Consider the following 21972-nt stretch of genomic DNA (forward strand, 5'->3'; position numbering starts at 1 on the left):
ACTCAGCTGTCAGACACAATTGGAACTTCTATAGTCAGATGAAACAAAAAAAAAGAAACACTAGATGGCTTATGTACAAACATGGATAAAAAGTATGCCATAAATATACTGCTGGATCTTTAATGTTGTAGGCCTGTTTTTCTTCTGGAGGTCCTAGACATCACGTTCAGATACATGGCATCATTGATTCTATCAAATACTAATTGATAAAAAATCTAAACCTGACTGCCTAGAAATCTTATAATAGGCCATGGTTGTATCCTCCATCAGGACAGTAATCCAAAACTAACATCAAATATTTATATATTTATATATTAATTTATTTCCAAAAAAAAAAAACCCAGCAGTTGATATTTTGCATGTAAGCGCTTTGTAACTGCCAGTTTTGTTCTATGATGTAAAAAATCTTTCATGTTCCCCAAACTTTGTGGCAACAAACCTAGACATGTGCACCTGGCTCTTAGTGGCTTAAAATGAGAAGTCAGGTGAGGAATTTGGTCTGTCAAGGTTGTTTTTGGATAGCCTGAAATGGGAGGACAGCGTGTTTTCACTATGTTTGGAATCTCTGCTATTCTATTGAGCAACCTTGTACCAGTGCGCCATGGTGGATTTATTGACTTTAAGAGATAACTTTCCATCAATGGAAACATGGTTTCCTGGGCAGAGGTCCAGAGTCATTCACTTTTACCACTCCTCTCATTATCCCTGTGAGAGGAAAAACAAACATTATTTAAGACTCCATGTAATGAATTTGAGTGGTTAAGAGATTTTACTGTCTGCATATGCAGTCTTGTTTTATAAATAAACTGTCTGTAAAACTCTGTAGCAGGCTTAATTACTGTAGTCTAATATAATGGCCACTGTAAGCACTTCAGCCCTGCAAGGGAGGCTGCGATTAGATGGGCGATCCAGAGCTGAATAGAGGAAAAGGACTCTCACATTACTCGCATTTCTAAAGAGTGAGTCACTGGGTCAAGAGAATCCATGAACTGCCAAGTGTTTGCTTCATAATGGCCTCACACCGTCAAGGGCTCCCTCCCTGTCTCTTCTCTTATTCCTCGGTCCTCCATTCTTGGATGTCTTTCATCCATACTGTAAGGCTGCCATTCAGTTTTTACGTTTTTTTTTTTTTTTTTGCTGATGTAGGATCATTAAAGACCGATTCGGACTCAGACAAAGCTTTCCTTAAAGGGACAGTTCTGCCAAAAATGAAAATTCTGTCATGTACTTGCATTCATGCTGTTCTAAACTTGTATGACTGTTTAATCCTACACAAAAATGCTAATTTTGTAGAATTTAGAACATTTTAAATTAGAACAATTACAACATTTTCCACTTTTTTTCTTGCATTAAAAACAGTGAAGTTTTCAAGTTTAAAAAGAAAACAAAAGCAAACAAAATACAACAACCAAATCAATAGTTATGTGATTAAGACCACAAAATAGACCACAATATAAGTCATTCCACAAAAGAAGCTGAATCATACAGGTTTGAAATTACATTAATGAGTAAATTATTACAGAATTAAATTTTTGGGTAAACTGTCCCTTTTCAATTTAGTCGAAGCCTGTTTTGCGGTGGGAACGTATAATGTACAAACCAAACCACATGAGTAAGAAATATTTGATTAATCTCTTTGAATTTTAGTTATTTCTCTCTGTCTTTTGTTCTCTGGTCCCAGTAGACATGTTTCCTCTTCAGCCCTGTGGAAAATACGCAGTGTGCTTTTTTGACCCTATTTCCTTTCAGCATGTGTGTGTGCTTCCTGTAACCCAGTTTTGGTGTTTTGTTTTGTTTCACTGTTCCCTTACAACTTTGTGCCATGTGTAACTCTAAGAGGAATTTTGAGAAAAGGGTTCTTGTACTTAACCTAAAATTAGAATTTGCTCTTAAAAATCTGAACATGTGTCTTTATGAACCCTGGGTTGGCAGAGAGGAAGGCGGGGACAGACCTCAACCACAACATACTCCATTCACAGACTGTCTAATTTTTCTAATTTATAGTTTATACCATACTCAACATCAGTAAAAACAATGCAATGGAAACAGCAAATACTTCTATCTCTTTCTCTCTCTTTAGTGTTGGATGACGAAGATGAAGGTGAGAAGTTTGAGTTTGACGACAGTGGGGATGAAGCGCCCGAGGCAGAACGGCCACCGCCTGAACCTGAGGGAGTCTTCATGCCTCCACCCTGCTCATCAACAGCCAGGGACGCACCCGTAAATGGAACAAGTCCAAACCCAGAGAACTTACTCACCGCAGAGGCTGATCTGCCCCCTCCACCTCAGGGCTGCCCCACTAATAACAGCCCTTTGGCACATGCACCCTTCCCACAGTGTGATCTACCACCTCCTCCCATAGAGCTGTGTCAGAATGGAGAAGAACGCCAGGACAGACTCCCTCCTCCACCATCAGAGGGCGCCATTGGAGCTGCTGTTGACAGCAACCAGGACAGTAAGTTTACATGTAAGCACAGATATTAAGAATAATTATTTTATCTATGAAATTGATTTTAAGATGAATTCGTTAAGTCTGCTTTCTAAAGATAGAAATCACAAGATTATGATTATTTTATTCTATTGACAACCCTATAGTTTTTTGAAAAAAGTCTTAATCTCAGATATGCTTTAACTTAAAGGGATAGTTCACCCAAAAATGAAAATCCTGTCATTAATTTCTCAACCTCATGTCATTCCAAACCCGTAAGACCTCTGTTAAGCTTATGACCCTCCATAGACAGCAACACAACTGACAAATACAAGGGCCAGAAAGGTAGTAAGGACATCGTTAAAATACACCATGTGACATCAGTGGTTCAACCAAAACAAAAATAACAACTTTATTCAACAATTTCTACATTTCTGTGTCAGTCTTTGACACGCGTTCATGAGAGTATCATGACGCATTGTAAACAAGGCACATTGAAATCCAGGTTCTATGTCAGAACGCCATCTCCTGCATCAGCACCACGCATGATACTCTTATGAATGTGTGTTGAAGACTGACGTGGAACAGAAGAAATTGTTGAAATAAAGTCATTATTTTAGTTTTCTTTGCAAACAAAATATTCCCGTTGCTTCATAAAATTGCAGTTGAACCACTGATGTGGCAACATGGACTATTTTTATAATGTCCTTACTACCTTTCTGGGCCTTGAACGTGTCAGATGCATCGCTGTCTATGCAGGCTCAGATAGCTCTCGGGCTTCATCAGTAATAGCTTTATTTGTGTTCCGAAGATCAAAAAAGGTGTTCTGTATTTTTGTAACGTTTTTAATGATTTTCTTTAGTAAAATAAAAATATAAAAGGAATTTCATTTTGTAAAAAAAAAAAAAATACATGAAAATATATAGTACTTTTTTGTGCATACTGTACATAATGAATGGGCAGGGGTGTGTCTAGAGCAGCCCCCCTCAAAATATGCTTAGCCCCCCAAACAGTGTAGACTGATCAGAGTATAGCATCTGTGGTGCGGGAGCAGTTTGAGTGCATTTAAAATCTCACACGCTGATGTCATGCGCTAATCGGCAGCGTAGCTCCGCTTGAAGTAGAACACACCTACTCACCGTCTGGTTCAATGACTATTAATCCCTGTATGAGACATCATTGGCCCAAACACCGCTTAAAATAGAAATCGTTATGTTACGTTTCTTCGTGTTTTTTCAAAAACTAAAGGCTCAATCACTTTCCCAAATAGTCTGCAGTAACGTGGCAAACGCTAAAATGTGGGGTTTTAATAATGTTAGGAATTTTAAGATGTAAAATAGTAAACACCTGTTTGTATCAAATTAACAAACATTTTTGCGTGGTAGTCTTATATACATATCAAGACTACCAGCATCAAAAATAAATACATAATAATAATAATAATAATAACGATATATATATATTAAAATATATATGTACGATAAAAATATTTTTTTTTATTGAAGATATTTATTTTTCATTTGCAATGTCCAAGAACAGCTTCACATTTAAATTATTTTGTCTTTAATCAGATGAGAATATAGCTATTAAATATACTGTTTGTGTAATATTGATGATTTAGTTTTTTTTTTGTTTTTTTGTTTGTTTTTTTTTTAGACAGAATTTTGTGGGGGGAAAATGAAAAGGGAACAAATTCAGGCAGAGCAACACATTCAAGGTGTCTTCAAAAAGAAACGATGTCAAAGACCGGTAGATACAGTGCAGTGCAGGTCAGAGCCAATCCACCAGGCAGGGCCAAGTTGGCACGCAGATTATCAGCCCTTAGCCTGGTAGCACAGGTCAGAGCCAGTCAGAGAGGGTAGTCAGAGACTACACCAGCAGCAATACAAACGGTTTTTACAAAAAGTTAACAAGACACACACACACACACACACAGTCTGTTTAGACAATAAAAGAAGTTGAGAACATTTATTGTCTGTTCAGTGGGTTTTATTTATAAAAAGAGAGATGAGTTGTCCAGGCACTTGTGCAGTTCCACTTTTATGTCATCCCACTTGTGTTGGGACACAACCATGGCATGAACCATGACAATTATTTTTTTACCGCGTACTGTTATCAATTCCGCCACTACAACAGATTTGTGTATAACTGACTGGAAATCCAATCTACTGCCATTTTGGTGGCAGCCCACTGCATCCAATTGCTTTTTTAAAATTCTTGCATGGTTTCTGAGGTTACATCTGTCTCTTTCTTTCCTTCAGTCTTTTCTCTTTCTATCTAGCTGTTAATGTAGGTGATTTTCAGTTATTTGTATCAGAAATCCATCCCACATGAGATAATATCAATTAACAAAGATGATTCACTAGAATAGCTGCATAAACTGAGATTTCTGTGTATTTTCCTATGGAAATGCAATTTTCACTGTACTTTCTGATCAATAGTGAACAGAGGTGCCGGTGTGGTTACCACCTCTGCGTCCAACTCCAAGCTCAAAGTCAGCCCCTACTCTGTGATAGACATCGCTCCTATCCAGCAGCAGCTGCTGTCAGAGCAGAGCGGCCCTCCCTCCTCTCCTCCAGCCAATGAGAGTGAAAGAGGCATTCAGGATGTACTCAGTAGCCCTGGGTTGCCCTCTGGGTATTCAGTGCCAGTACCCTGTGGTTATGCAACGCCCTCAAATGTGCCGGTGATCCCACCAACCTACACCACCCCAGTTATCATCCGACACTTCTCTATGGATGAAGATGGTAAAAAGAGAGATTATTCCCACCTGTTTCCATTTCATTCATTCTCTCCATTGGTCTGGTTGGAATAGGGGTTCACCATCACCATACATATCCTCTCTCTTTTTACTTTCCTTGCTCTCACCTAATTTCTCTCATGCGCTCTGTCTCTTCTTTTTCGGAAGTTTTGCCATGAGGAAGTTTGGATAATTTTAGCTGTGGCTTTGTCTGTGATGAGGTTTCCTGTTTTCTCTAAAGTGTAACAGTAGCCCGAATGTTAACTACATTTTACATGAGTATTCTCAAATGTTTTTACAAAACCATTTCTAACATTTCTAGTTCAAGTAGTAGTATTATCATAAATAATAATAATAAATCAAATCAAAATCAGGTTTCTTCAAAGTAGCCACTCTAAATTAGAATATATAGATTAATGTGCACACTATATATAGATTTATTCATCATTATTTTTATATTTTAATACCAATTCAAAGATATGCTCGATTTATAATTGTAATTTCATGCATTTAAGCTTAATCCTTTAGGTACAAAGTTTTTACAGTTATGAGAAGCATACAGTACATCCAGGCAAGTTCATCTAGACTGGTATTGTAGGTAGAGATGAGGAGGTGTGTTGAAACTTGTGAATCAATTGTTTTGTTGTGTCCTGCAGTGACTGTGGTGGGAGCAGGAAATACTCCAGTGGACAGGTAAGTGAGACCGCACAGATGTTCAGTTCTGCTTTACTTCCTCTGCGATGTTGAATGCTTATTGTCCCTCTGCTGTATGCAACTTTTTGTACTATGAAGTACTTTTAGGATTTTTTTCCTAGGGGTTTTGTGTTTGTATACTCATGTACAAAATAGTTTGGACTTCATGTTCTTGTAATACTGCAGTGCCAACACAAAGGGAAGTGTTTATGAATATTAATTCCAAGTGGCATGTCCAGTGTTTTCAGTGAAGAGTGTCCAGTCATCAGAGAGGAAGATGCTCTTACTAAGTGGGTGTCAGACCCAGCAAACACGGCCTGGATGGAGAGTAAGTTCTCAGCATTTTGCTAGGCTGATAAAATGCTTAGATTTTACATGTATGAAGCCTTGTTTGCCTCATTTAGCTGTGTTTCCTGTTTCTGAAAAGAATCTCAGACACTTCCTTCCTTCTTGCAAAAACCTCCTTCCGAGGATTCGTTAAAACATACTGTACACACACTTTGAGACCCACTACACTAGTGTGGTTTGGTTGGACTTGAGAATTGAGTTGTTTCTATTTATTTTAGGTCCGGATGAAGTGATTTATGATGATGTACCAAGAGAGAGCTCTGGATCAACAACAGGTGTGTTCATCTAGTCTTTATTGGGTGTATTTCTTCATGTTTATTTACTTAACAGCTGACAAGTTCATGTTTGGATGCAACCCAACATTGCATATTTTGTATCTGTTCTATCCTGCATGTGTTTTGTTTTTTTAACTTCAGTTATTATTAATTACATACAAATTCAGATTAGTTGATTGATCCAGAATTGTTTTAGGGAATTGATGCATCTATAAAGCAATTTTAAAGCATTTAAATTAAATGTAAAATTAAAACAATAAAAGCATTTTTCCACCCCTGTAGACTGGCTTTGAAAATGTGAGAGATATGAAAACTGAGAGTAAAATCTGCTTGCTCAACAATAAGACGGTGTCATGTGATGGAAAGCTCTGCTGTTACAGCTCATGAAGGATAGAATGGGGACTGTTATATGAACTGAATAATGTTAAAACTATGTGCACGTCAGACCCAGATGAGATGATCTATGATGATGTTGAGTTCGGGGAAGAGGGCGGCAGCAGCTCTCTGGACAACGGCTGGAGCTCCAGTGAGTTTGAGAGTTATGAGGAAGCCAGTGACACGGAGAACGGACATGGAGAGAATGGCCTCCCAGACACTTTTGTCAGGGGCCGTGCACCCAGCAGGAAAACAAATGTATGTATTCATACTGCTACTGTCTCTCTCATTATTTCTCTCTTCTTTTTTCCTCTGCTGTTTCTTTGGCTTGAGCAGCAGATATGCATAGTGATAGAAGTTTAGAGGTGTGTGTGTGAGTGTAATGAGATCTGATGCCTGGATCATAGGTTTTTCACATTTACCCACACTAATATTTCAAAATGGGAAAAAACTTAAATCTGCTTGTAATGGTTTTGGTTTTGTTTGTGTGTGTGTGTAGGCACTGATTTAGTAGAAGAGGATTATTTGAGTGAATACTGTGAGTGTGTGTGTGTGTGTGTGTGTGTGTGTGTGTGTGTGTGTTTACTTCAAAGTCTGGCCAAGGCATTGGTTTATTTCTGAAGTGGCAGAACAAATTTAGAGTCATTATTTTGAAACCGTCATTGAGAGAGGGATTTGTGGGAGTTTGTGTATGTGTGTGTGAGGTTTAAGATTCGTTTGTGAGGAAGTGCTCAAAATGAAATGTATTAAGGACATATATTTTTGTAAGTAAGATTTCTTAATCATATCAGTGGCATGCCATCATTTGTAATCAGCAATAATTTTGTCCCATGACTCTCTATGCTTGCACAATCGTTATGTAATGTTCTGTAAAATAAGTAATGGAGTATTTTAGATTTTTTTTTTGAGAATTCATTTGATTTATTGTTGGTTATTGGCCATTACAAGAAATAATTATTATAAATATTATGGAATTGAATTTTCTGTAAATGGAAAAAAAAACAGCATGCCATGTTAACATTAGGTATATTACTGGAGTGAAATTCTGAACAGAATGAGGGAGTGAAGGAGTGATGTAACTCGTTCTCTGCCCCCCGTTCAGCTGTCTGAAGATCTGGTGCGTTTGAAAGGGCACTATGAGAGAAAGATGCGAGATCTCATGGCAAACACAGTGGGGACAGTAGAGCTACAGCAGCTTAAACACAAACATGAGCAAAAGGTAAAAGAACAAGAATGTGCATCTCCATCTCTGGAGGAGCTCTTTCTTCTCTGTGCTAGTCGTCCTGGTGGTGGGCTTCCTCTATTTAACCCCCAGACCTCCGTCATCCCCACTAAACATCTGTTTGTGTCTCCATAGATGTAGCTGTTGTCATCTGTGGAGAGTGAATGTTGTACACAATTTTTCTTCTCATTCATCCTCAGGCTTCGCATGTCATTTTGTGTTTGAAAACAAGTTACAGTTTTGCTCTTCAGTGACTGCCACAGCAGGGCACTTATTAAATATTGGATAAAGGGACTACTTTTGGAAAAACCTGATTTCTGCAGATTTGCAGTTGTGGAGCTGCAGTTGCAGTCGCTGTTTCTCTTATTCATCCATCAGTCTTCATCATCTCTTATCCCTAATTTTACTCATCTGGTGTCAGTGTCGCTCGATCATTGTGTTAGGGTGCATGTTTTGTTGAGATCTTATGTTTTAGTTGGATAGTTATTCTCCATGGTGAATGTCTGTTAAAATGATGTGAAATCTCAGGGGTGAATTCACTAAAGAGTTGGGATGCTTTTGTCTGCAGCATTCCTTAAGATAACTGTGCTAATATGAAACAGGGATTGCAGTATGTATGGATTTCTTTATAGAGTTTTTGTGTACTGTTACTTCAATTGCACAAGTTGTAATAATCTTTTCTCATTTTAAGTGAATTTCCCCCTTGTTATTTTAAGTGGTTGTAGTACAGAGATGTTACATGTGCTACAGATGCAGCGACTCGTAAAAGCAGCCAAAGATGGGACTAAAGATGGTCTGCAGAAAACCAAAGCCGCGGTGAGAAAGGGACGATCTTTCATCCGCACCAGATCTCTCTGTCATGGCAAGAGCACAGTACTACATCCTCCAGCTTACTTAATTCACAAATGGTTGATTAAAAGCCTCCTTCTGTTTAATTCGTTTGATTCATCATTATTTCCTTAGAGAAGCAACCCAGCTGCTTTGATGAGGAGTCAGATCTGTTCATCGAGGTGGAGTGTTTTAATGTGGACCCGGTGCTGGGACCTGCACCTGATGGGCTCTCTCAACACCAGGTACTGTCTCACACGGCCTTATCTGCCTTTTCTGAGCCATTTTTTCAGTTACTTTTAATCAACTGTTGACAAGGGTTTTTATATACAGTACTTGTTCCAAGGTTTGGGGTTAGTATTTTGTATTATTATTTATTCAGCAGGCATTCATTAGTCAAATGTGACTTTTAAGACCTTCACATTATTTAAGATTTCAAGATTGCAAGATAATCAGATAATCCTGAAAAAACACCATGGTTACCACAGAAATATTAAGCAGCACAACTTTCAACACTGATAATGGGACAAAGCACCAAATAAGCATATTAGAATGATTTCTGACGGATCATGTGACACTGAAGACTAGAGTAATGGCTGCTGAATATTCAGCTTTGCCAACACAGAAATAAATAACTTTTTAAAATGTATTCAAATGGAATAAAGTTATTTAAAACTGTAATAACTTTTCACTGGGTTGTTGTTTTTACTGTTTTTGTTGCCTTGTTGAGCAAAAGAAACAACTAAATCTTATTGATTCTAATCTCTTGAAGAGTATTGAATGAAGTAATTTCTTTTAAATAAATGCATTTATTTTCTGAGTGTGACTAAAGTGCCCCTGTATGCTATTTTTGTATGTGCATGAATAGGTGATGAGGAGATGCATTCTGGAGATGATTCTAGAGAGTGAGAAGAATTATCTGGAAGCTCTGAAAAGAATTTTAGAGGTTTTTACTCTTTTTGTCTGTTCTTGTTTACATTGCAGTGGAAATTTGTTTTTTACATGTAAAACATTTTTTCTAGTTTCTGCACACATTAATTATCCAATAATGTAAACTCTTTTAACGTGCTTTACACATAACAGCAATATGAGAAGCCGCTTGCTGAGATTGAGCCTCGGTTACTGAGTGACCGCAAGTGCAAGGTGATGTTTTATCGGATTCGGGAGATCCTGCAGTGCCATGCCCTGTTCCAGATGGCACTGGCCAGCCGTGTGTCCGACTGGGATGAGCTAGAAATGATTGGAGATGTGTTTGTAGCATCGGTGAGATATTGCGCCTCTATGCCCCATCCTAACTCCTTTTCTAAACTTTTAATCACACACCACACCCTTTATCTAAGTTTCTACATGTACAAACCTTCTCCACCCATAACCAGCTGTTGTAAGCTGTGTGTGTTTGTGTGTCTAAAATGTATCTGCTACAGTAGAAACTGTAGTTCATAAAAAAGAGCATCATGGTTTCCACTGTCATATAGTATCAGTGCGGTCACCTCTCGTTCTGCCTCTTTTGCAGTTTTCTAAGTCCATGGTGCTGGACGCTTACAGTGAATATGTGAATAACTTCAGCTTGGCGATGGGAGTGGTGCGGAAGGCGTGTGCCGCTAAGCCTGGTTTCCTTGACTTCCTCAAGGTGAGACATCCCAAAAGAGTCCAGAATATTCCTGTAGTGTAGTAATTACATGTAAACCAGTTCTGCACGGTTCTGTTACGTAATTCACAAAAATAAGCTTCAAAGCTTTGGTGATCTAAATCCCAAACTTTTGAACAGTAGTGTATGTTTGTGTTCATAATTCATTCTTGAGCTTTGCTGATTGTGTTTGTGTATAGCATCGTCAAGAGACCAGTAAAGACCGTCTGACCCTCTATGGACTGATGATGAAGCCTATTCAGCGCTTCCCTCAGTTTATACTACTGCTGCAAGTGCGTCTTATCCCTCACACAATCACACACAGACTTTTCAGTTCTATTAGTATTTTAAAAAAAGCACGTGCTCCAGTATTTTAAAATATTTTAAAAAATCTTGACATCTCCAGAAGAGGGCGCCACTTTCTTTCTGATCCGCATCACATCAACAGTTACTCTGATGTGGCAAAACTGTTTCAAAGATGCTTCATTTTATTTTATTAATTCTTTCTGTTGATGTTCTTTCACTAGCTAACATCCATTATCTTTTGTGTAGGACATGCTAAAAAACACGCCGGTGGGTCATCCCGACCGTCTTCCGCTTCAGATGGCTCTCACTGAACTGGAAACACTTGCCGAAAAATTAAATGAGAGGAAAAGAGAGGCAGATCAGCGCTGTGAGATCAGACACATCGCTAAGGCTATGAATGAACATTACCTGAGCAAGGTACTGCAGCCCCTCTGCTTCAAGACCTGTCCTCTGATTGATCACAATAGTAACGTTACACCTCAAAAAGGTTTATGCATGTGTGTGGGGGTTTCGTCTAATTCGTTATTTAACATTTGGTAGATTCACACAGTGCGTGTCTGATTTTAGTGAAGCCCTGCTGTCGCTGATATGAAGTCAGTAAGTTACTGAGCCAATCCTCTAAACAGAACCAGCTTGAATGCTCCACACCATCTGGGGCTCTGACATATTTTGCTAAACTTTGCACTCTGTGACTTCTTTCTCTTTCATGTGGATGGATGGTGTGTTCTTTTCTCTCTAAATTAAGTAAAGTCTAGCTTTTATGGTCTGCTTTAGCTTATAATAGAATATTATCAGTATTTTGCCATGATGTAATAAGTAGATGCTAATGTTTTTAGCATGTTTTATCTTACATTTTTTTCCTCAAATCAACCCTCAGACCGATTTGGGTGTGTGTGTGTGTGTGTGTGTGTGTGTGTCCAGGTTTAACTGATGAATGACTGTGACAAAGTAGGACCCTTAACTTTTAAATTCCCAGCTCAGTCCTTTTATTGCTGCTTCTCTCTCCATTTATCTCTCTCTCTGTCTCTCAGCTGCTGAGCAGCGGCAGCCGTTATCTGATTCGTTCTGATGACGTTGTGGAAACCGTTTATAACGATCGCGGGGAGATCATTAAGACAAAAGAACGACGAGTCTTTCTTCTGAATGATGTTCTCATGTGTGCCACCCCCAACCGGCGGTATGACCCGTTACACAACCATTATCTGTAATAACTGTCAGTCAGAACTGTTTAGCACATCACTCCAGAAATCATTTAATTTCTACATCTTTACAGTAAAACCTTCTTCCTCCACATAAATCTCTCCTGTCTGATTAAACTAGTTTCTGTCTCCTTCAGCCCCTCTCAGGATGGTGTGAATGCGGGAGCTGGAGGTGAAGGTGTTCCCTCAGGACAGCGCTTCCTGCTCAAGTGGAGCGTTCCTTTGAGTTTGGTTGAGGTCGTAGAGTTTGGCTCCAGCGAAGAGATGGGCGACTCCCGATTTCCGCCCTCGCACTCAGGAGATAAAGTCGTCATTAATGCTAAACCTAGTAAGTTCCTGTTATACAGACAAAAATATGTATGCAAACACATCTACCTTGTGCCAAATTGTCTGTAGCTAAGTCAAAGTCTGACTGAATATTGGTGCTAGAACTCTTTTTTTTTTTTTTTTTGTATTACTGGAGGTCAAGGTCAAATGGTGGTTCAGGTTCTGGGTTGAAAACCCAACGTTTTCATATTTAAGCACTGGTTGGGCCCTGAATTACAGAGATTACTTCTCAGACCACAACTATGTCCTCGAATGAGGCTTTTTCCAGAAGGAATATAGCTGTAGATATTGTGCTTGAAGTTGTTTAGGATAGAAACATCAGCTTGATTTAAAAAAATAATCAAACAACTTAACGTAACCAAGCGATTGTAGCAATAGCAGGAAGTGCTTAGAGAGATATTCATTCTGCATCAGCCTTAAGCAACAACTTTACTTATGCAATTTTAAATTTGCAGAGATGTGACATTTAAAGGACTCATACTTTTTCAAAAAGAAATATGGTCAGATTTGAAATCTGGTCAGATCCAGATAAGGATTTCATGGATTATTCCATGGTGTTGAATGGAAAATGTGACTGAAGATACTGGCATTAGACATCATTCACTGTGCTTTTCCCGTGTCCCAGACGTTTTGACATGTCTGACAGAATCATGATCGAAGTCTGGCTTTTAATGTGACATCTTAAAAATGAATCATTGATAGAAACATGTCAGGAGAAACTGTGAATACAGAAAACTATAGAGAGAGATGGGGATAGGGAAAGGAGACTCAAAAGCTTTCTGCTTAAAGCATGGAAGTTAGACACACAACATTTCTCCTCATTGTATCATGCAAAGCAGGAGGCTTTGAGGTGTTTGCAGAGTGCTGTGATAGTCTGCTAAAAGTCATCTTTTTTAGTGGGTTGCCTGTTTCCCCAGGGATTATAGTCCAGGGGTTGTTTTAAAAATGGCTACTGTCCTAACTCCTGTAAATATGGGTTTTAATGTAATGCTTGCGGAATATTTATAATGTTGTGCTGATTTACATATACGTTTCCCTGGACCACAAAACCAGTAATAAGTAGTACAGGTAAATTTGAAGCAATATCCCACAATACATGTATGGGACAAAATCATTGATTTTTCTTTTTATACCAAAAATGATTAGGATTGTAAAGATCATGTTCCTTGAAGATATTTTGCAAATTTCCTACCATAAATATATAAAAATCTAATTTTTGATTAGTAGTATGTAATGTTAAGGACTTAATTTGGACAACTTTAAAGGTGATTTTTTTTTTCAATATTTAGATTTTTTTGCTACCTCAGATTCCAGAGTTTCAAATAGTCATATCTTGGCCAAATATTGTCCTATCATAACAAACCATACATCAATGAAAAGCTTACTTGTACATTCTCAATTTCAAAACTTATGATTGGTGGTGTTCAGGCTCACATATGTATCATTTGGATTCTGCAGTTCTTGCAGCTGTCAGAGACTCCAGTACAGAAAACACAGAATAATAATAAAACAGCCTTTCAGTGCTTGACCCCTAATGACACAACATTTCTATTCAAAATCATCTGCCATTGAGGACGTCTTTTCTCCCCTTGGAGGCTGTCTGCTCTGTTTTTTGTGGTTTGGAGAGAACAGGTCACACTGACTCACACTGCTGAGCAAAAGAAGAAAGACTGTTTTTCCTGTTTCATTGCGTGTGCTCTATTCAGCACAGCTGAGGTGACAAAAGAAGGGACTCCTGTGGGATGTTACAAGATATTATGCAAAAACCCACTCTGTAGATGTACAACACTGTAGGTTTCAATTGGATGCTTGTTTAAGCTTTTACAGTTTTAAAAATATTGGATTCTCTGTGACTTCTACTAATGCATGAAGGTAGAAAAATCACTTTTCTGTGCATTTGAAAAAGACTGGTGTTGTCTCTATGGTTACTGAAAACACAGTCTGTGTGCAAGAGGTGCTCTGATTCAAACTAGAGCACTGAATCAAACGCTCTTGCATTCCCAGCCTCCTTCTGTCTTTATTCTCTCTCGTTTTACTTTTCCAAATCTAATTAACCATAAAGAATAAAGCTACCAGGAGGGGAGGTGATCTCACTGTTACGGATGCTGTGAAAAGGTTATGGAGAAGTGCCAGGGTACCATTTTACATTTTTCAATTTTGCTGAAGCTTAAAGATTGTATACATTTTCTATCTAGTTTTTCTGTTAAATTTAGTTAGTAAGTGTGAAAGACTTTGTGAAGTGCCGAAGTACTACCTTGGTATTTGTCAGTGTTATTTTAGTAATTTATATACTATTAGAGTAATTATTAATATTGGCTTTCATTTTTAGATTTTCATAGTTTTATATTTTAATGTATATTTTAGTACTTTTTTTTCTTTATAGCTTAATTCTTATTTCAGTTTGAGTTATATTAAGTTATGTTTAGTTTGTTAATATTAGTAGAAGTTTAGTTTATATTAGTATTAGTACTTATTTCAGTTAGTTGCCAAGGCAGCCTTTCTAATCTTTAAGTTAAGTTTTAATTTCAGTGACTAAAAACTATTTTTAGTAGTTTTAAATTTAGTTAACAATAACAGGTCTTTATAAATTTATGTTCAAGGGCAACAAAGTTTTGTCCTCTTTTATAAAACTTGGGCTCTAGAGAATAAAACATCCTTTTTACCACATCTTTAACACCTCTTAAAAGGACGAATGTTGCATACTTGCAAAACCTGATGCAACTGAACAAAACAAAAACACACAAATGCAGCCAACTGCAGGCTGTGTGCGATCTTATATGGCTGACTCTGCCTTCTGAGCCATGTTTCATTGGTGTATCTGTGTGTGAGAGAGACTCACATTTTACTTCAGCTCTGAGTAAAAGAAAATACATGCTTGCTTCTTTTCCACTCACTCGCTACTTAACATTTCTGTCTCTCTTTATCTTGGAAGAGCAGAGCAGCACAAAGTAGTCTTTTGTGTGTGGCAGTATTTGGGAAACAGACAGCACAGTCTCATAATGACTCATCTGAACCAGCGTTTAATGATTCACTGTATGACACGATTCAGTTTCAGCTGTAATCCTTAGTGCTAGTGAAGACGGGAAATTTTAAATGCCCCAAACGAAACAAAAAGCAGTGTGATGGGGGTATAGCTGTTTAAAGGTAAGAATTGTTATTACTTGGAATTTTAACTGCAATTGAATTTGTCGCATTCGCAGATAAGTTGTATATGGGTCCAGGGCAGCTTTACCAGGACCTACAGAACCTGATCCATGACCTGGGTTTGGTGAACCAGATCTCCACTATGATCAGCAGTCTGAAGGGGAATTATCAGGTGAGGTGTTCATATCGCAGACACTTTAGGATCAATATTTAAACCAGGATGCACTCAGTTCTTACCACCCAAGTCTATTTTACACTCTCTCTCTTTCCAGAATGTTAATGGGGCCGTTGCTCAGGATTGGGTTTCAGGTCTCCAGCGCCTGATTTTTAAAAAAGAGGAGGAGATTCGGGCAGCTGATCGCTGTAGGATACAACTACAGTTCCCAGGGAAACAAGACAAGTATGTGTGACCTCGACTTGACCTGACATGTCTTATTATCATCAATGTCGAAAAAAGTTGTGCCGAGATTTAATATTTTTGTGGAAACCTTATACATTTTTTTTTCAGGATTCTTTGATGAATATAAAGTTCAAAAGTACTGCATTTGTTTGAAATTAGATTTATTGTGTGACAATTATATATTTATTTACTGTCACTTTGAATCAATTTAATGCATCATTGATGAATAAAAGTATCAGTTTCTTTATAAAGAAATCTTGCTGATCCAAAATTTTAAATGGTAAAATTGTGATTTTTTTTTAGAGGGTTATAAATGTGTTTACATGTTTAATTGCAATTCATCTTAACAAACTATTTGTAGTGAATGTGTTGTTTCTGTTATATTGCAATAGTCTTTTTAGTATTATTATTATCTTTTATTAGGGAGCAGAAATATACCATAATTTGGATTTATTTGGTATTCCTGAATGTCTTAAAACTCAGGCTTTTAAATGATCAAACTGCCATGTCTCTGTGTTTACGTGACTCAGTGCTTAAAGAATGACCTTAAGTCCCTAATCAGAGCCCAAAGACCATCCTGTGCAGTTATTATCCCAGTCCTGTGAATCAGGAGCTTTAGAGTGTGCAGTTGTCAAAAACATACGCACACACTGATTATTTGCGACTGAATGCTTGGATTTTAGTTTCTGGATTATAGGAGTATCTTTAGACTCCCAGCTGTCAAACTAATCCTTTTGAAAACATAAATCTCTCTCACACACTGTGACTTCTGGAAAATGTATGCTGTTGACTTTCTTTTTGAGTTCGTGGTGGGAGTCCGGATTACATGTCTTCACTATTTTAGTTCTGGTCATTATTCTACCTATTATTTCTATACAATGAAAGTTTAAGGGCCCCTTTCAAAAGTCATGAAATACTAACAAAAGTAGGAAAGTGATCAGTTCTGGGATCTGTTTATTAGTATTGAAACTAGCCAATCATTAAATCACAAAGTCACTGATACACAGGATAGGACCCTGTCTGTTTCTCCAGCTGCCTGACAGTTTTCCAGACCAGCTGAACCCGTGCTGAGATATTTAGACTACCCAAGAGATTTGTGTACTGCCTGATGCACTTACAATGAATTCAGACGAACATGTATTGTTTCCATTGTTAAAGCTTTTTCAGAGAAGAATCTGAACTTTGTGATTTGGACTTTTCAGGTATGGGAGACCCATTTTCTTCACTGCAGTCTTCAACACTTTGAGTCCATCTATCAAGCAAGCTTGGATCAGTAAAATGCAGATGGCTAAATTGGCTCTACGTATGTGTCATTTCCTGTCTCCATATCCTGTTTTTGTCTATAACGCTTCTATGATTAGAGATCTAGGACTTAAAAGTACCTAAATGCCTAAAACACATTTAAACATACCTTAATATGATGTTCCCAGCATATTTTCTAAATAAACATGTTTGTAACGCATAAACAAAATATGCCGGCTGGATTCATATTGTTCAGTCTGTGAATCATCGCTCAGCCGAGCCAGAACTAAAAGTTCAGTGCAGAAAAATGGATTATAATACTGGCAACAGAAGGACACATATGGGAATATCATTGGTTTGTAGAATCTGAGGAATGCTTGACTAATGTAATGTGTTTTTTCAGAGGAAGACAACATCCAAGGCTGGTTTTGTGCTGAAGATGATGGTAAACAAATGAGGAAGCAAAACCATCCTCTCTTACTCAAGCAGATGGCTGTGGTCATGTCAAAACTGCAGGAGTTCAAGGTGACCAACCAAACATCTTGCATCCTCATTATGATTGTTTATAATAGAAAACATGGTCTAATAAACCAATGTGTATTTCTGTTAGGTGGAGTGTGCAGTTCACAACCCTGAGCCTCATGTGAACACTGACAGCACTGCAGATCTGCCTGTTATGGGTCACGGATGTGTATGGGTGAGACAATTTACGGTCAAAACTTAAAACGCTTTATATTAAATCAGTTCAGCTTCCTTATTATACTCCAACCTGATATGAATATGTCAGTCTGGTGTTTGTCTGTTTGTTCCCAAATCATACTTGACCTGAAACAGCAGTTAATAATTTTAAAGCTCTTTTGAACTCTAAAAGCATCATTAAACGCTGTTCTATGTGGGCAGTGTGAGTGTAAGGTTGCATTAAAGGCTTTCATGCTGTATTTACCGTATAGAAGGGCATAAAAAATTCTCTACTCTGAGACACCTAAGAGCCTGCAATGATGGGCTACACTCTTTTAAGAGCACTCAGCATGTATCCCATTGATCTGAGACATCAGACTTTAGTACTCAAATCAGTTTTGTTGAACAGTTTGAAGGAACAGTGAGATTCTGAAATCATCTCTTTCTTTTCAGGTGGCCAGCTGCACCAATCACATGGGTCAGGTCTCCATTGTGGCATTGCAGAACTCAAATCCCAAAGTAACCGAGTGTTTTAATGTGGAGTCGCGTATTCTCTGCATGACGTATGTGCCTCTGGATGAGTCCTTGGAAAACGGTGAGATGAAGCCTGAGGTCCGGAAAGCCAGTGACACACCGACTGTGTGTTTGGGAATGGAGGAAGGCAGGTGTGTACATCAGCCAATACATCCACAAACTACATCTAGATGAAGAAGAGAGTGTGATGCCTTCTATTTGTTTGTATAGTGATTTATAGTCTATTAACCAGTCTAATCTGATGAATTGATGTTTTATTTTTCAGTATATCTGTTTATAAGAGCAGCCAACGGTCTAAGAAGGTTCGTCTGCAGCACTTCTTCTCTCCTGATAAGTCCAGTGTCACATGTCTGGTGTACAAGAGTGGGTGTCTGTATGCAGGCTTGGTCAGCGGTTCTCTGGTCGTCTACTCCAGAGCTGATGGTAAGGAGTTTTTTTTTCTGCAGTGATTCCTGCTTGAATCTTGATAGGGGATTGATTTTGTTGAATGCGTTTTGATTTTTGTTTTGGTGTTCGGAAAAGTAATCCATCCATCCCTTCTGAAAAGAAAACAGCATTGGATGCTGGTGTGCTTCTGGACTAGCTTAACCAGCCAGATTCTCTTGGTCAACCAATCAAAGCTAAGTTTTGCTGGTGAACAGCATGGCTGTGCCAATAAATAACCAGCATAAACTAGCCTAAACTAACCTAAGTAACCAGCATAAAATAGCCTAAATTCACACTGGATTAAGCAGGTTTCAGCAGGGAGCACTCTGGAAAGTACTCAAGGAAACTGAGACGTTTAAAAATATTTTTCCATTATTTCTTTCCACAGCTGTTTTTCTCTCTGGGACGCTCATATTCCATTTTACTCTCGCTCCAGTTTTCTTCTGCCTGAGACAGATATTTAGTCGACAATTTAGGGATATTGTTTAATACTCTGATTGAACTTCATTTATTTTCTTGTGACAATGTTATGTTACGATGATTATATAATAGTTTCTACAGAAATATTAAGCAGCACAACTGTTTTCAACATTGATATTGATTGATAATAGTAAGAAATGTTTCTAGAGCCCCATATTATAATTATTTTTAGAGGCTCATGTGACACTAAAGACTGGAGTGAAAATTTAGCTTCATTTTTAAATACATTCAAGAAGTGTTATTTTATATGAACAATATTATTGTTTTTACTGTATTTTTGATCAAATAAAGAACCAAAAAAAAGTCCCCAAACAGACTTTAAACAGTAGTTTATGTAACTGTGCTATATTACTTTTTTTAGTGTTCTCTTCTCAGTATTCACATAATGTAATACTTATATAAAATAAAAATAAAAAAAATAAAAAAATACTCAACGTTTAGTAATACTCATAGGATGAGCCATTTGGAAATACACAGTTCCAGGTGAATGCCGTAAAACAATACGATTTCCATCATGTGGTGGCATTATCAGATCATGAGCCTTGTGTTCTGAATTAAAGTCAGTCTTCGTTTACATTTTACTCATTCAGCTTAATACAGAACGTCTTTAGTGCTAATGCAAAGATTGACATTTAATCACTAAAATGTGTCTTCATTAAAACACTTTTTTTTTCCTCTTATGACCATGCTTTTCACAAGTCTGTTTGAATAAGAGCAAGAGACGAAGAGAGAGGGGTTGGGAATGCTGTGTAGGCGCTGGTGTTATGTAATCAGAGCCTCTTGAAGCAAACAAGCTGAATAAAGATCTGCTCAAATAAACTGGAGGGTAGGAAGATCCAGGCAGAAACAGATGCAGGCTATCAGTGATTTGTGAAGATTATTATGGGTCAGTGTAAATGTTATTAAACGTGTCATTCTTTTGAATAATTCTTATTTATTTTTTTAAGTTTTACCTTTCATTTTCATTTGAACTTTTCCTCATTCAAAATTGTTCATATAACATGACACAAAATATTAAAATGATACTCCACCCCAAAATGAAAATTTTGTCATTAATCACTTACTCCCATGCTGTTCCAAACCTGTAAAAGCTTTGTTCGTCTTCGTAACCCAATTTAAGATATTTTGGATGAAAACCGGGAGACTTGTGACTGTCCCATAGAGTGCTAAGTAAAATACACTGTCAAGGTTTAGAAAAGTATGAAAAGCATAGTCAGAATAGTCCATCTATAGTCTAATAGTTCCATCAGTGGATCAACCTTAATGTTACAAAGCAACAAGAATACTTTTTGTATGTGAATAAAACAAAAATAACGACTTAATTCAACAATTATTCAACAAATGAGCTGAATGCAGGCAGTTTACACTCTTCGGTGTCAGCCGCAGCACAAGGTTGTGCTGTTTTCTTTCAAATCAAAGCGCATATATATGTAGAAAATGTATCTTTGTGGCGCAGCTGACACAGAAGAGCGTAAGCTGCCTGCGTTCAGCTCATATTCTCCAAAATGGCATTACAGTGACGCAGAGAGACAGAGGAGACAAATTGTTGAATAAAGTCATTATTTTTGTTTTATTTGTGTACAAAAATTATTCTCGTTCCTTCCTAACATTACGCTTGAACCACTGATGGCAAATGGACTATTCTGATGATGCGTTTCATACTTTTCTGGACTTTGACAGTGTAATTTTACTCTGCAGTCTATGGGACAGTGACAATCCTCCTGGTTTTCATCCAAAATATCTTAAATTGAGTTCCTAAGACGAACTAAGCTTTTACGGGTTTGGAACGACAATGAGGGGTAAGTGATAAATGACAAAATTTTCATTTTGGAGTGGAGTATCTCTTTTAAGTAGCACAACTGTTTTTAGCATTGATGATAATAAGAAAATGTATAAAAAAAAGTTTTAAATTCTAATAATATAATATTACTGTTTAATGTATTAGTGATGAAATAAATGCATCCCTGGTGAATTTTTTTATTAATTAAACTTACAAATATCTAATGTATTAATGGATTTGCCATTATTTTATCCACCGTAAATATTCACTTGAGTTCATTGCATTAATCAGATTCAACAGCAAGTGCTTCTTTTACTTTAGATGTCAGAATGTGTTCTCAAATTTGAGCTCGTAAAGGACTGCAACAAAACTGATCCTTAAAGAGGTTTCCAGATACCCAGTCAGAAAAAGTGGTACTAGTATTTCCACTATGAGAGGTCTTCTTTCACCTCGATGATTGTCAGGTCTCTCTTCAATGAAGCCTTTGTGACTTAAACAAACACTCAACACGCCTCCATTCTGCCCTCTGAATGCTGCGAGGTCACTATATTTCTGCAGGAAACCCACAGGAGCACAGGGTGTAGTATCAACCCTACCCTCTGTGTGACAACATCATATGTAACCTTTAACATAGTTTCTCTCTCGCAAAATCAGTTTTGCACCAAATCTCTCATACTCAGTTTTCATAGGCTTTATCTTCTCTGTACATTTACAAACACTGATATCTGAATTTCAGATTGTCTTCAAGTCTTTGCTCTCCCTCACAGACGGTTCCTGGGTCGAGTCAGGCGCCCGTCTGCTGAAGTTGGGGGTGTTGCCAGTTAAAGCCCTGCTGGTGGTGGGTGAACACGTCTGGGCCTCATCAGGAGGGCAGATCTTCATCATCAGCACACAGACACACACTGTGGAGGTAGTACAGC

General features: G+C 37.7%; 1 protein-coding gene across 6 annotated transcripts in view; it reads left to right on the forward strand.

Moving 5' to 3' along the window:
• Positions 1–21972, forward strand: part of LOC132112724 (rho guanine nucleotide exchange factor 10-like) — a 45527-nt gene that overhangs the window by 8849 nt on the left and 14706 nt on the right. For 2 of the 6 annotated variants that reach the window (XM_059520355.1, XM_059520356.1), the window contains exons 3-26: positions 2081–2467; positions 4870–5175; positions 5825–5861; positions 6101–6189; positions 6428–6484; positions 6930–7117; positions 7962–8078; positions 8832–8943; positions 9045–9154; positions 9778–9855; positions 9993–10172; positions 10423–10539; positions 10737–10829; positions 11089–11259; positions 11874–12019; positions 12179–12369; positions 15569–15684; positions 15785–15912; positions 17115–17215; positions 17558–17679; positions 17765–17851; positions 18286–18497; positions 18632–18789; positions 21820–21962. In XM_059520355.1, the coding sequence (XP_059376338.1) occupies positions 2081–2467; positions 4870–5175; positions 5825–5861; positions 6101–6189; positions 6428–6484; positions 6930–7117; positions 7962–8078; positions 8832–8943; positions 9045–9154; positions 9778–9855; positions 9993–10172; positions 10423–10539; positions 10737–10829; positions 11089–11259; positions 11874–12019; positions 12179–12369; positions 15569–15684; positions 15785–15912; positions 17115–17215; positions 17558–17679; positions 17765–17851; positions 18286–18497; positions 18632–18789; positions 21820–21962 (3446 nt within the window). The remainder of the gene's footprint in view (positions 1–2080; positions 2468–4869; positions 5176–5824; positions 5862–6100; positions 6190–6427; positions 6485–6929; positions 7118–7961; positions 8079–8831; positions 8944–9044; positions 9155–9777; positions 9856–9992; positions 10173–10422; positions 10540–10736; positions 10830–11088; positions 11260–11873; positions 12020–12178; positions 12370–15568; positions 15685–15784; positions 15913–17114; positions 17216–17557; positions 17680–17764; positions 17852–18285; positions 18498–18631; positions 18790–21819; positions 21963–21972) is intronic. The other 4 variants (XM_059520357.1, XM_059520358.1, XM_059520359.1 and 1 more) reach the window with 4 other exon arrangements.

The sequence above is a fragment of the Carassius carassius genome, chromosome 32 (genome assembly GCF_963082965.1).
Source record: "Carassius carassius chromosome 32, fCarCar2.1, whole genome shotgun sequence".
Taxonomy (NCBI): domain Eukaryota; kingdom Metazoa; phylum Chordata; class Actinopteri; order Cypriniformes; family Cyprinidae; genus Carassius; species Carassius carassius.